Source organism: Crocuta crocuta, unplaced genomic scaffold (genome assembly GCF_008692635.1).
Source record: "Crocuta crocuta isolate KB4526 unplaced genomic scaffold, BGI_CrCroc_1.0 scaffold131, whole genome shotgun sequence".
Taxonomy (NCBI): Eukaryota; Metazoa; Chordata; class Mammalia; order Carnivora; family Hyaenidae; genus Crocuta; species Crocuta crocuta.
The window spans coordinates 9,493,166-9,505,339 of record NW_027528977.1 but is presented as its reverse complement, the minus strand read 5'-3'; the positions used below and the strand labels follow the sequence as shown (position 1 = coordinate 9,505,339).

Below are 12,174 nucleotides of genomic sequence, written 5' to 3'. Positions count from 1 at the left end.
TAAGACTGTAAAAATGATACGAAAGACATAGAGTCTATCGTTCAATTTCTACCCCCAAAGGTATGCTCTGTCAAGTCTCTTAGAACTCAAAGTCAAAGTTAGGAGGGAGTATGTCCTTTGTGCCACTCACTTACCTGTGAGTGCCAGGGAGCTGCTGAGAGCTGGGAGGTGGGAGGAGAGGCCCGCTGCAGTGCCCGCCGCAGTGCCCACTACAGGGGTGGCTGCACCCCGAGAACGGTGGAGGCATCTTCAGGAGCGGCATGCTGGTGGAGGGCAGGTGGGGAGTCTGACATGCCCCTGGGGTGTGTGGGGCAGCAGCAGCGGCAACAGGGCATTCTGAAGCTTGGGCAGGGAAAGGCGCTGCCGGGGTAGCAGGCGGCAGGTGTGGACGGGGTGGTGAGCCAAAGGATCCGGGGTGAGATGGGACCGGCGACGCGGGCTGGGGGTGGTGGCCAGTGGGGCTGTTAGGTGGAGCAGTGAGGTCTGAGTGCCGGTGGTGCTCCGAGAGAGAAAAAACCTCACCTGTGGGTGGATGGGGAAGAAAGGGGTCAGAGTGAGAGCCAAGACCCTGGGGAGGAAAGCCCAAGGGCTCGCTGCTACAACATCCTGCTTTACTATGACCAGAGGGAACTTGTCTGGGGATAGCCTCTCTGCACAGTGGATCCTGTGAGCTTTTGGGAAAGTCTAACGGTGCCTTGGGCTGGAGAGATTTTCCTTGCAGGCAGCAACTTGGCTGAATAGGCTCGAGGAGCCCAGACCTGAGAGAGAAGACACCAGGAATGCCTGCCCCATGGAAGGCCACAGCACCTCTGCTGTGGAACAAACAGGGGATATGTGTTCTGTCTCTCGGGGTCTCTCTAGGACTTGCTTGTTCATAGGTATTCCTCAGGCCCCGGAAAGGGTCTACAGAAGCCAGTGGAGCAGCAGGCTAAAGCTCTGCCTTTGGTCCATGAGGACTGAGGCAGCCAGGGTATGCCAGAGTCTCAGACGGCTCTAGATTTCTGAGAAGTGGGAAAAGGCTTTGAGGATTCACTTTCACTTATGCATCAAAATAAGTGGAATTCTACTCATTTCTCAGAATTCTGGGAGCAGTACCCCTTTAAAGAACTCAGGCCCTTAATTTAGTTATTTTTATTTTTTAATGTTAATTCCAGTGAGTTAACATATGGTGTTACACCAGTTTCAGGCACTCAATTTAGAAACAGGCAATAATTAGTATTTATATCATAACCTCAATAACCCAAGACTTTTTCTTTGGGTCTCTAGGGGTTAATCTCAGGATCGAAAGAAGGCTTATATATTTGTGAACTTGGCTAATACTTCTGGCAGCTTGCACCAACTTCTTGTGGATGGAAGTGCAGTGCTTTTATGCCTGTTCCTTAGGTGGAGAAAAGGAGGCCTGGGAAGACAAAAGCACCCAGGTCCTCTGTGCTGCTGCAGGGTGAGATATTAGGTGACTCTAGTCCTAATTCCCTAAGGATGCTTCCAGACTCCACTTTCTGTTCAGCCAGTGTTCACGTCCCCTCCTGAATTGGATGGGAAAGCTACCACAGCCAATGACAGTTATTTTTTATCTCCAGGGTTGTGGGGAAAGGGGTGCCACGGAGACAGTCAAGGGCTTCCATCAGAACAGCTCCTTTTACTTATTTTAATAACTAGCCTCCTGATTGTCTAACAAAGTGGTTAGGAAAACGGCTCTCTACATTTATGTGGCCTGGCTCTCTCCCAAGCTTGGAGACTCACCAGGGATGGTAGGAGGACTCCCGAGGGAGCTACCCGGCACGGCCCCACTGGAGTGCGGAGAGTTCCAGAGGCCCGAGAGCTTATGTGCTGACAGGAAGGAGCTGGGATCCCAGTCTCCTGAGTTCCCATGGCAGGAGGAGGAGGACGAGGACGATGAAGAGGAGGACGAAGAGGAATGAGAGTCACCCCCACAAGACTGGGATTTGCAGGATGTGTGTGACAAGGAGATCTGGAGAAGGGGGAAGAAAAAGGCTCATGGTAAAACAGCAAACGTCAGAGCCGACCCTCTGCTTCCTTGGCTTACACAGGAGCGCCTCTTCCTCCAGGCCCTGTGCCATGGCCAAAGCACAAGTCCCACAACTCCAGGTGAAAGGGCAAACATGGATCAGGCCTTTGTTGGGAGGGGCCCAGGTGCTCCCGGTAAATTGAAGTGTGTGGATACTGGTGACAGAGACTCTGGTAGGGATACAGATTGCCTGTCAACTGCGGGCCTTTGGGGAGTCCTGACAGTTGCCAAGGAAAGGAAGGGTTTTTAAGTCAAAAGTCCTGAAACTGACATGACCTTGGGTATGAGAGGGAGTGGAGGTGAATGAGAACCGAGGAAAGTCTGACTGCTGGGATTCAGGAGATGCCAGTGAGATGGCTCCTGGGCATCCTGAAGGCCTTCTAAGTGAGGCACTTGGTAGATCCTTAAACCAGCCTTTGCTCTCTGTATCATACTGGTTGGCTTTCAAGCTGCCATAGAGCTGAAGGCAGCATGGTGACATGTAAGGGGCAGGATCTCCATCGACCAGTACCTACAAGCTGGCCTCACACCGCAGAGACTCTCCTCAGGGGCAAGGAGGCTCCCTGAAGCCTCCTGGTTCTTGCCCCAATTGTGAACCCAAGCCGCGACCCCTCAGTGCTTGGGTGCAGGGTCTGCTGGAGGACAGCACCTGAGTGACCAGGGAAGGAACAACTCAGCAGCCTGATCTCTGGGCAGCCAGCGCTCCTGCATTCAGGGGCCCCTCCTCAGCTGTTACCTACCGCCACTGCATGTTCTCGACCTGTCTGCCTCTCATCTTCCTCCATGCTCTTTCGGCAACTCTGGCAGACCCATAGAGGCATCTCGCCTAGGAGATTCTTGACGAGCTTTGGCATGAAGTCAGGGGGCAGCTTCTCACCCTGCAACACCAGTCCATTTTGGGAAGGGCCTTCTTCCCAGCCTTTGCGTTCCCGATGACATAGCAGGCAGCAAGTCTGTATAGACTGGGTGGAGGTGGGGGGAACCTGTCCAACAGACAGAAACAGGGTTTCCCAGAAGGGGAAAGGTTCTGCTTAGAAACAGTATCAACAAAACTAATACCTTCACTTATTATGTGCCAGGCACTGGGTTAGGCACTTTATATGCAGAATTTTAGTCCTTGTGATAGCTCTGCAGACTAGGTGTTAATTTCTTTCTTTCTTTCTTTTTTTTTTTTAAAGACAAAGAAACCGATCTCAAGAAGTTAAGTAAGTTGCTCAAGGTCTTAGAGCCAGTGAATGGCCAAATTAGGAGTTGAGCCCCAGTGAGGTTGATTTCAAAGCTCATACTCCAATGCCCTGATGTCTCCAAATCTTGAAAGTTAAAGGAAGGTCCCCTGGGAGAGGCCACAATTCCTGGGCTGCCTGTGCAGTCCACAGACCAATCCTCATCTGGGGGGGGAGGGAGTGCTTTCAGTGAATGCTGAGTTTGGGAGAACATCTGGGTTTCCTGAAAGCTGCACAATTCCATTAAGATCACAGCAGCATTTTGGAGAAGGGGTTTGCATAGCTAATCAGAGAGTATTAATTCAATAAAAAACTGAGTTGGAGAATGGGTAAGGCAGACCCTGGTGCTTCTGAGAGGTAGTGAGGTATCGTGAAAAGAATCTGGACTTTGGGGGTCAGACTGACACACATTCTAATGCCTCCCTGAGCACACATTAGCTGGGTGACCTTGAATAAGTTATTCAACTTCCTGAGCTCTGATTTCCTACCTACCTCGCAGAGTTGTTGTGAGACTCAGTGTATAAACAGGGAAAGTGCCTAGCCCTGTGCATGTTCAAAGCATAGACCCAATACACAGTAATTATTATTTGGGCTTTGTTTTTCCTTCTAGGACAAATGACATAGAAATATAAGTCTATAGGTTTTTAAGTCACATTGAGGGGTACTGATTGGGAACCTGATTTCATTTAATGACTCCAATTAATGGCTTTCCTATATCCTGCAACTATGGAAGGCAGCTATCCTCACCATTATACCAATGCCACTGCTTCCAGGGCTATTCTGCAACTTTGTAGAACCCTCTTTTCTCTGACACTTGTTATGTCACTTTCTTTGGCCAGTGGGATGTTAGCAAATTTGCTGTCAGCATAAGCTTAAAAGTGTGTATGCATTTCTACTTGCTTCTTTGCATGGCTGGGCTTGCTCGCTCTTGTACCTCTGCCTCCCATGAGAGCATGACTGGGCTAGCTGCTGGAGGGATGTGAGAGACATGTGGAGAAATCTGTATTCCTTGCTGACTGGCCAGTGGATCTGAAAATATGAGTGAGCCCAGCTGAGATCAGTCAACCCAGCTCAATTGGCAGAAACACCCAGTCAACCCAGAGACTCATGAGAAATAATAAATGGTGTTGTTTTAAGCCACTAAGTTTTGGTGTGGTTTATTACATGCAATAGTTATATTAACTCATATACCTTCCAAACTTACCCACCACTAGGTAACAGGTGTTTGCAGAGGCCTAAGCAAAGGAATAAGGGGATCATCCTCATCCTACCAAGAAAATAAATGCCATCATCTTTCTTGAATAAAATCACCTCTCACAATAAATTGGCATCAGGGTATCCTTAAATCTGTAATGTTACAGTTACACTGAATTGGGTCTCTGGTTTCTAGGGGGAAAGAAAAAGGAACCTAATAGTAGTACTAGGAGCGTAATGAAACATTTGGGGTAGTACAAAGACCTTGGAAAAGAGTACCAGAGAAAGAGAAATCTTTTATGTGGAATTCATGTGAGATACTGCCTAAAAGGTTTCTGTCAAGGGAACATTTCAGTGGACAAGGCAACTGCGTAACTGTACCTGCATAAGGAGATAGCTCCTAACCCACTGGTGGTGAGCATCTTATGGAAAGGGTGGGAGTCTGATGGCGGAGGATGGTATTCTGAGAAGTTAAGGCAAAGAAGGCCTTTTTGAGAAGTATCCCCAGGAGACTTTTCAGAGCTATAAGGTGCCATAGTAACTCCGGAGGGAAGGTGAGGCCAACACCCAAATCTTTCCCTGTACTGATGGTGGGTGACCATATTCTTACATAAAATACCAGGACACGTTATTTTACTACAACAGTTTCATTTCATTTGGGTATTACGTTCTAAAGTTACTATGTAAGAGGAAAATCTCATATGAGTAAAAGTGTTCTGAAATTCTTTGTATGGATTATGAAGTACAATATATTATAGTTTTGGCACAACCAAGAAATCAAATGTATAACATATATGGCAATGTTCAATAAGTGGTTTTTTTTTCCTCTTAAAAGCAAATACAGAATTCTTATATGTTAAATGTGTGAACAGTGTGACTATACTTAGTACCTAAGTAGTTGTGGGAGGCACTGGATGTAGTGGAAGTAACACTGGTTTTTGGCACTAATCTTGGGCCTCCACCACTTACCAGCTGTATGATGTTAGGCAAGTTCTACTCTGTCTCTTCATCTGTAAAACGGGATTAAGTCCTAACTTGTATGGCTGGCTGTGAACATTAAATGGACAAAGCACGTGCTCACTTTGGCAGCACATATACTAAAATGGACAAAACACCTACTCCAATGCCAGGCCCATAATACGTTGCTCAACATATGGCACCGATTATGAACATAATAGGAGTGATGGGAAACATTTAAAATCAAGCATAAGCTTGAAAAATACAGAAAATATGTCACTATACTTTATAATGCAAGCATCTCTAACGTGCAGTGAATTTAGGTGACTTTTAGACATCTTAATCTCTGCCCTTTACCCCATGAAGTCATTCTTTAAGTTCTCCAAATACTCTCTATACTCTCCTACCCCTTCCTTGTGCCTTTGCTAAAAGGGATCCTCTGTTTTAAATCCCCTTCCTTTCCAAGTTTATCAGTAAGTAGTTGGGCAGGGCTTAAATCCAACCTCATCCAAGCTTCCCCAGAGAGTCCCTGTCGTAATTCACCTCTCTTCCCATATCTCCATAGCACATTATGTCTTGGTTACAGCATCTGTGGCTTCCACTCAACTTATTTACCTGCATTTTCTGTCCCTTCTATTAGAATGTGCGCCTAGAAGGCAAGCAGCAGGTATGATTCTTGTCTGGATCTCTTAAAATGTACCATAGGGCACAGGATCAGCTGAGCACATAGTGGCTAACTCAGATTTGTTAGATGTCACTATGGCAATACAACCTAGTGAGACACTGCATGAAATTCTGAAATTATTGCTTCTCACAGAGAAAGGCCATTTCCCTACCATTGACCTTTACCTGAATGGTTCCAATCTCAAGCATGGAAGAGTGGAAGATCATATTCCTTGGGGATTACAATGAGATGGCCTCATTTATGAAATAATGTGGCTCTCCCCAGAGCCAAACTGGTCCACATAATAAATAAGATTGGCCATCAATGGAAGTGAATTTACAGGACAGGCTGTCTTTCCAGTTAAAGAAAGAAAACACTGGGCATGGAAAGCTAATTAGGTTCTAACTAAAGCAGGGATGATACCACTTATACTGCATAAGGTTGCCTAGAGAATTGACATTAGAGAACAAAGTTAAGTTCAAGGGATCCATGCAGTAGATACTCAATCTATCATCACTTAGGCCCTCTGGTTGTTCTGTTCTTAATAAATCTACATTGGAAACCACTTATCCACTGTCATGAGTCTAGTATACTTGAGTTCTTCTTTCTGGCCTGGCAATTCCTGGGGCTATTCTCAAAGCTGTCTTAATCCTAAGCCCCTTGGTGCCTGCCCCTGAATACGATGCGTGGTGGGGCCTGGGGACTTTTTTCCCGGACATTTTCGTCTCCACTGCCACAGGGTGGTGAGAATCGCAAGCCCTAGAGATGTTATATTCAGTCAGTACTACCACTGTTCCTACAAATTTTTGCTTTTTCAAAAAAGAAGCTCTTGGTTCAGGAGTCTCTTTGACTGCAATCTTCTGCCATTTTTCAAATGGATCTCTTATAATGTCTGGCAATCATGACCTCTTATGCCCTCAAGTCACCTCAGGCTTTCAAACTAGCTGTTCTCAAGGTGCATTTTTTATACTAGGCACAGTATCCCCACACAAGAACATGAACAATAAATGTTTACTGATGGAACACCCAACCATTTTTCTTCATCACAATGGCTAGGGAACTGATCCTTAAACCAAGGAGCCCTGGACAACAATTATTCCTTCTTACTTCAGTTTAATTTCAGAGCCTCTCCAACTAAAGATCTTGTTCTAGGTAAAAGGCGGAAGAGCTAGGGAAAGTTTTAGGGGTTTTCTAGATTTGGGATCTGCTCAAAAAGACTCCAAGATTAAATTCTACTTCACTCCAGACAAAACCAGAATCTCTGGAGTGTAGGGTTACTCACACAGGGTTCCATGTTTTAACATGCAAATTCCCAGAGCAGTGAAGGAGCCAGGTGAACCCTAGATTGCAGCCACTCCTAGCCTAGGGGGCAGGTATATGCAACCACTTTTGTCTCTGGTCTCACCTGATCAGGCCTAATACTTTTCTGTAGGCCTGAGAAACATTATGCTAGGGTATTCTAGATATTTCTGCATAAGAATAGTTAAAATCAAAGGAAAAGGAAGCCAATTTTTCTCATGGAACACCATTTTTACTTGAAAGAATGACTGACAAACTCTGGTTATTCAGACTTGGAAACTGCCAGACATTTTCTCAAAAAATTAACAAAATGAACCTGTCACGTCAAGGAAAACAACTTTTTACTTGTGGCCAATGATGAAATTCAAGATTTCAGTCAAAAATCAGAATTTTGGAAATTTGGAAATTAGAATTTTGTATCCATCATCATGAACTTAACATCTTCCCAGCCTTAGACTTTTCCGGTGAAAATGATGATTATAGTAACAAATGTTATTTTTTGATATTGTAAAGTGAAATTGAAAAACATCTGGAAGAGCTGCATAACTCAGTGAACCTATTTGCCAAATGAGCAAAGCATGATGTTTCAGAATCATGCATTGGTAAAAAAAAAAAAAAAAAAAAAAAAAAAAAATCCATTAAAAGTGCTAGATAAACCGAAGATTTTAATGTAATGAGTACAAAGACTTCATTGAAATGGTCTCAGATTCCACACTGCAAAGAATGTCAACAATCACCTGGAAAGGCTTTTAAAATACTACTTCCTAGGGGTGCCTGGGTGGCTCAGTCGGTTGGGTGTCCAACTTTGGCTCAGGTCATGATCTCGCAGTTCATGAGATCGAGCCCTGCATCAGGCCCTGTGCGGACAGCTCAGAGCCTGGAGCCTGCTTTGGATTTTGTGTCTTCCTCTCTCTCTGCCCCTCCCCTGCTCATGCTCTGTCTCTCTCAGAAATAAACATTAAATAAATTTTTAAAAAAATACTCCTTCCTTTTCTAACAACGTTATCTGTTTGAGGCTGGATTTTAAAAATATACTTCAAGGGGAAGGAGGGTGACGGGCATGGAAGAGGACACTTGTTGGGATGAGCACTGGGTGTTATATGGAAATTAACTTGACAATAAACTATGAAAGAAAAAAAGAAAAAAATAAAATCGGTCCTTACTAAAAAAAATATACTTCAAAACAATATACTGCAGCAGACAGAATACAGAAACATATATGAGCATTCAGCTTCTTTCTATTAAGCCAGACAAATAAATTTGTGAAAATGAAAATGAGACCATTCTTCTATTATTTTTTTGGAAAATATATTTTCCATTAAAAAATTATTTATGTTAACATGACAGGTTTAATAATGTTATTCTTAAATGAATTAATAACTAAATATTTTTAAACTTTCTCAGCCTTAATACTTATTTTGGTAAATATGAATAGATAAAACCAACAAAAGAAAGCTCTTTTGGGTCCTCAATAATTTTCAGGAGTATAAGAGGGAGAACTGCTAATGTAAAGTCTCTAGTGGTATAGTGCCTGTCACACGGTGGATACACAGTAAGCAATAGCGATTATTAACAATGATATAGTTCATGGCATATCTGGATAGCTCTTTGGGGACACAAATAAATTTCCCACCTCATCTTTCTGTCCACAATTTGGGAATTGCTGGAGAATAACCCAGGTTACCAGATCAGGCAGCTATCAAGGTCTGCTCTGAGGCTGGAGCTAATATCCAGCAGTAAACGTGTTCTCATTCCTCTCATGGTTTCCTTTTAATCCCAAGAGTTTGTACATGTTTGTAGAGAAGTCCCCCAAGAGATATGCTGTATCTAACCAGTGGCCCTGCAATAGCTTCCAAATTCTATTCTGAAATGGCCCATTAGAGCATTCATCTCTCAAGGCACCCAACTCCAAGAGCTTCCCTGTCACCAAGGCAGAAGACAATAGTAGCAGCTAAAATTTCCTTCTACAAACAGAAAAAATTATTAATCCCCATCCTAGCAAAAGTCATCAGCTCTGTCATTGTCATTACTCTTCCATTCACTCACTCATTTCCTCATTCAGTGAACATGCTCAGAGCCCATTCTCATTGTGCTAGGTACTGGGAAACATCAAATGACATAGAATTTCTGCCTTAAGAACACATGCTTAAACCAGGCAGGTTCATGCATGGGGTAATCAATACTCCCCAAAACCTAGATGCCTCATATTCATTTTGGAGAATCAGGCAGGGACACAAATTAAAATAATACGCAATTAAAATTAACATAACAAAGTAATATACAAATTCAACCAACCAACCAACCAACCAACCAGGACATGGGACTTCTCTACTTCATGTCAGCTTATTATGTGCCTTCTCATATACCTATTGAATTTGAGGATCTCCTCCTTTTAGCTCCTCTTTCCCACCTTGGTCTCTCTTTAATCTCCTGGCTCCTTTCCGGTTGAGTTCATTTTCTGGTCCCTGTGTTTCATGACTTGGCCTCAGCTGACCTCTCTATGCTTCATTTCCAATCTGAGAATCTCAGATTCTATTCATACTGCTCCTCCAATAAATACACCGTGCCCTGGAAACCTCAGCATCTCAGTTCCACTCCCCAGCAAATTTGTCCTCATGCCCTAAGATCTTGGTCAGAGGTCAATGCAGCTTTTGCCGGACCAGGCTGAGTAGAACTAATTCTTTTAGTACAGTACCTATCACACTGTGCCACAGACATATTTTGTCTGCCTCAAACCCCTGGTGGAATGAGGACTCTTTGGGAGCAGGGGGTGGATCTTGGTCATTTAAGTGTGCCCGGGAACCTAGGCTTGGCTTGGACCTGATACATAGCAGGCATTCATTGAATAAATGAATAAATGCTTAAAGAGCCCACCTAGCTCACATTTCAGTTGCTCTATATAAAGGACACAGTCTAAAGACACAGCTAAACTAGCCAGTTCCTGGATATGCAATGTTAAAAGCATAGCTTTGTCACTCTGGGCTATTGATGTGAGGGCATCAGTGTGAAGAATCTCAGACCATTCTGAGGCTGGCAAGCAGAGCTACAGTTAATTCTTAAGGAGGTGATATAACTGCACCTCAGTGCCCTAGAGCTTTCACCCAAACTCTCACTCAGTCTGTTGTCTCAGTTTCTTCCTAGATGAACAGCTGTTTCACACCAGCCAGTTTGTGGAGAATCCTCTCTGGTTATACAAGCTTGGCCAAGGATAGGGTAACGAGTCTCTCTGACCCCCGTGGCCTTCCACCCCCCAAGGTTAGCACATCTGTTGAACTTGCTTCCTGGGAGCAATCAGCCACAAGAAGGCCTAAACTTGCTTCATAACTTAGAACTTCAGGCAAATCATATAATTTACTCTGTCACCTGAGCATGGGTTTCTCATGGGTGGAAGAGTATGGACTTTGAGATAAGACTGTTGTGAGTTCAAAACCCAATTCTGCCATTTCAGTATGATCTTGGATTATTACTCAATTTCTTTGAGCCTCAATTTCCTCATTTATGAAATGAGAATAAAACCATACTTCACAGAGTTGTGAGGACAGAAGGAAATAAATTATGTAAAGTACCTGGCCTGGGCCTGGCACACAGTAGGTGCTCAATACCCGTTAGTTTCTTTCCTCTTCTGTCCTGGAAGAAATGACAGGGAAACTTACTAAGTGAGACTTGCCCAATCCAAAGTTATTACTTGAAGAACAGGACAGAGGACTAGACAGGTGACCTTCAAGGCCCCTTTGAACCCCCCATCCACAATCTCTGGCTACAACTTCCTAATAAGACCCTTCAATGCTTCAGGGTCCTTCTTACTGTCTCAGTTTTCCTGTATCACTTCTCAGAGTAGATGAAGAAATCTAAACATTTCAGAATGGAGAGAGAACCACAAAGGTAGCTGGAGAGCTGAGAACCTTGAGGGACTAAAGGGAGATGGCCTAGGCCTGCAGCATGTTCATCCACCTACAGGCTGAAGGATGAGTGTGGGAGCAAGGGGATAGAACCAAAGGGTGTAAACAAAAGGCCCTTCCTGGGATACAAGACCTCTCTCTCTTCAGTCCTTTTCTGTTCTGCATATCCTGCCAGGAAGAACCATTAACCACTCCTTTCCCCAATATCCATTCTTTCCCCAAATATACAAAGCACTCACATCCTCACTCATGTCGTTCCCCTCTGCCTCTTCCTTTTTAGGCACAGGTAGAGTATTATATCCTTCTAAGTCCATAGGCAGAATTAACTGCTTTGCTCTGGGATGCCCTAATGCTTTCTTACATACCTCTTGAATAGAGCTTATCATATGTGTCCCAGTTTTTGAAACCTGTCTTCTCCACAACACTGAGAACACTGAAGGGCAGGACCTGTACCCCACGACTTGCTGCATCCTGATTGTTCAGCAGAGATGGTATCATGTAGTGGGCATGGCTAAGTGTTTGGATACACAAAGAAGATTAGCAGTTGGAGAATATCATTAATGGGGCAACAACTGGGGAAAGTTTTGTTTTTTGCTTTTAAAACTAAGGCTGTTTCTCTTCCTGCTTTGGAAAAGCTCCCCTCTCCAGGAAGCCCTATTCTTTGAAGAATACCTTCGGCTTCTGCAAAGCTCCCCATACCATCCTCAACTTAGCAGTTCCCAGGCCCAGCCACACACCAGATTCACCTGGGGCAGTTTAACAATAGATTTCTGGGCTCTGGACCTAGAGACGCTGATTCTGTAGGTCTGGGACGGGATCCAGCAAAGCACAGAGGATGATTAGTTAGGTTGGGATGATGAAGAGGTGGAACCAAGCAATCACAGCTGCCTCTTCCACTGAGAATTACTT

General features: G+C 44.3%; 1 protein-coding gene across 9 annotated transcripts in view; it reads right to left on the bottom strand.

Moving 5' to 3' along the window:
- FAM193B (family with sequence similarity 193 member B) overlaps nt 1-12,174 on the bottom strand; it is a 31,294-nt gene that overhangs the window by 13,992 nt on the left and 5,128 nt on the right. For 3 of the 9 annotated variants that reach the window (XM_077757206.1, XM_077757212.1, XM_077757207.1), the window contains 4 exons: nt 10,933-10,993; nt 2,770-3,012; nt 1,744-1,972; nt 135-522 (listed from right to left, as the gene is read on the bottom strand). In XM_077757206.1, coding sequence (XP_077613332.1) covers nt 135-522; nt 1,744-1,972; nt 2,770-2,883 — 731 coding nt within the window. In that variant the 5' untranslated portion in view covers nt 2,884-3,012; nt 10,933-10,993. Of the gene's footprint in view, nt 1-134; nt 523-1,743; nt 1,973-2,769; nt 3,013-4,456; nt 4,520-10,932; nt 10,994-12,174 lie in introns of all 9 variants that reach the window. The other 6 variants (XM_077757210.1, XM_077757213.1, XM_077757215.1 and 3 more) reach the window with 4 other exon arrangements.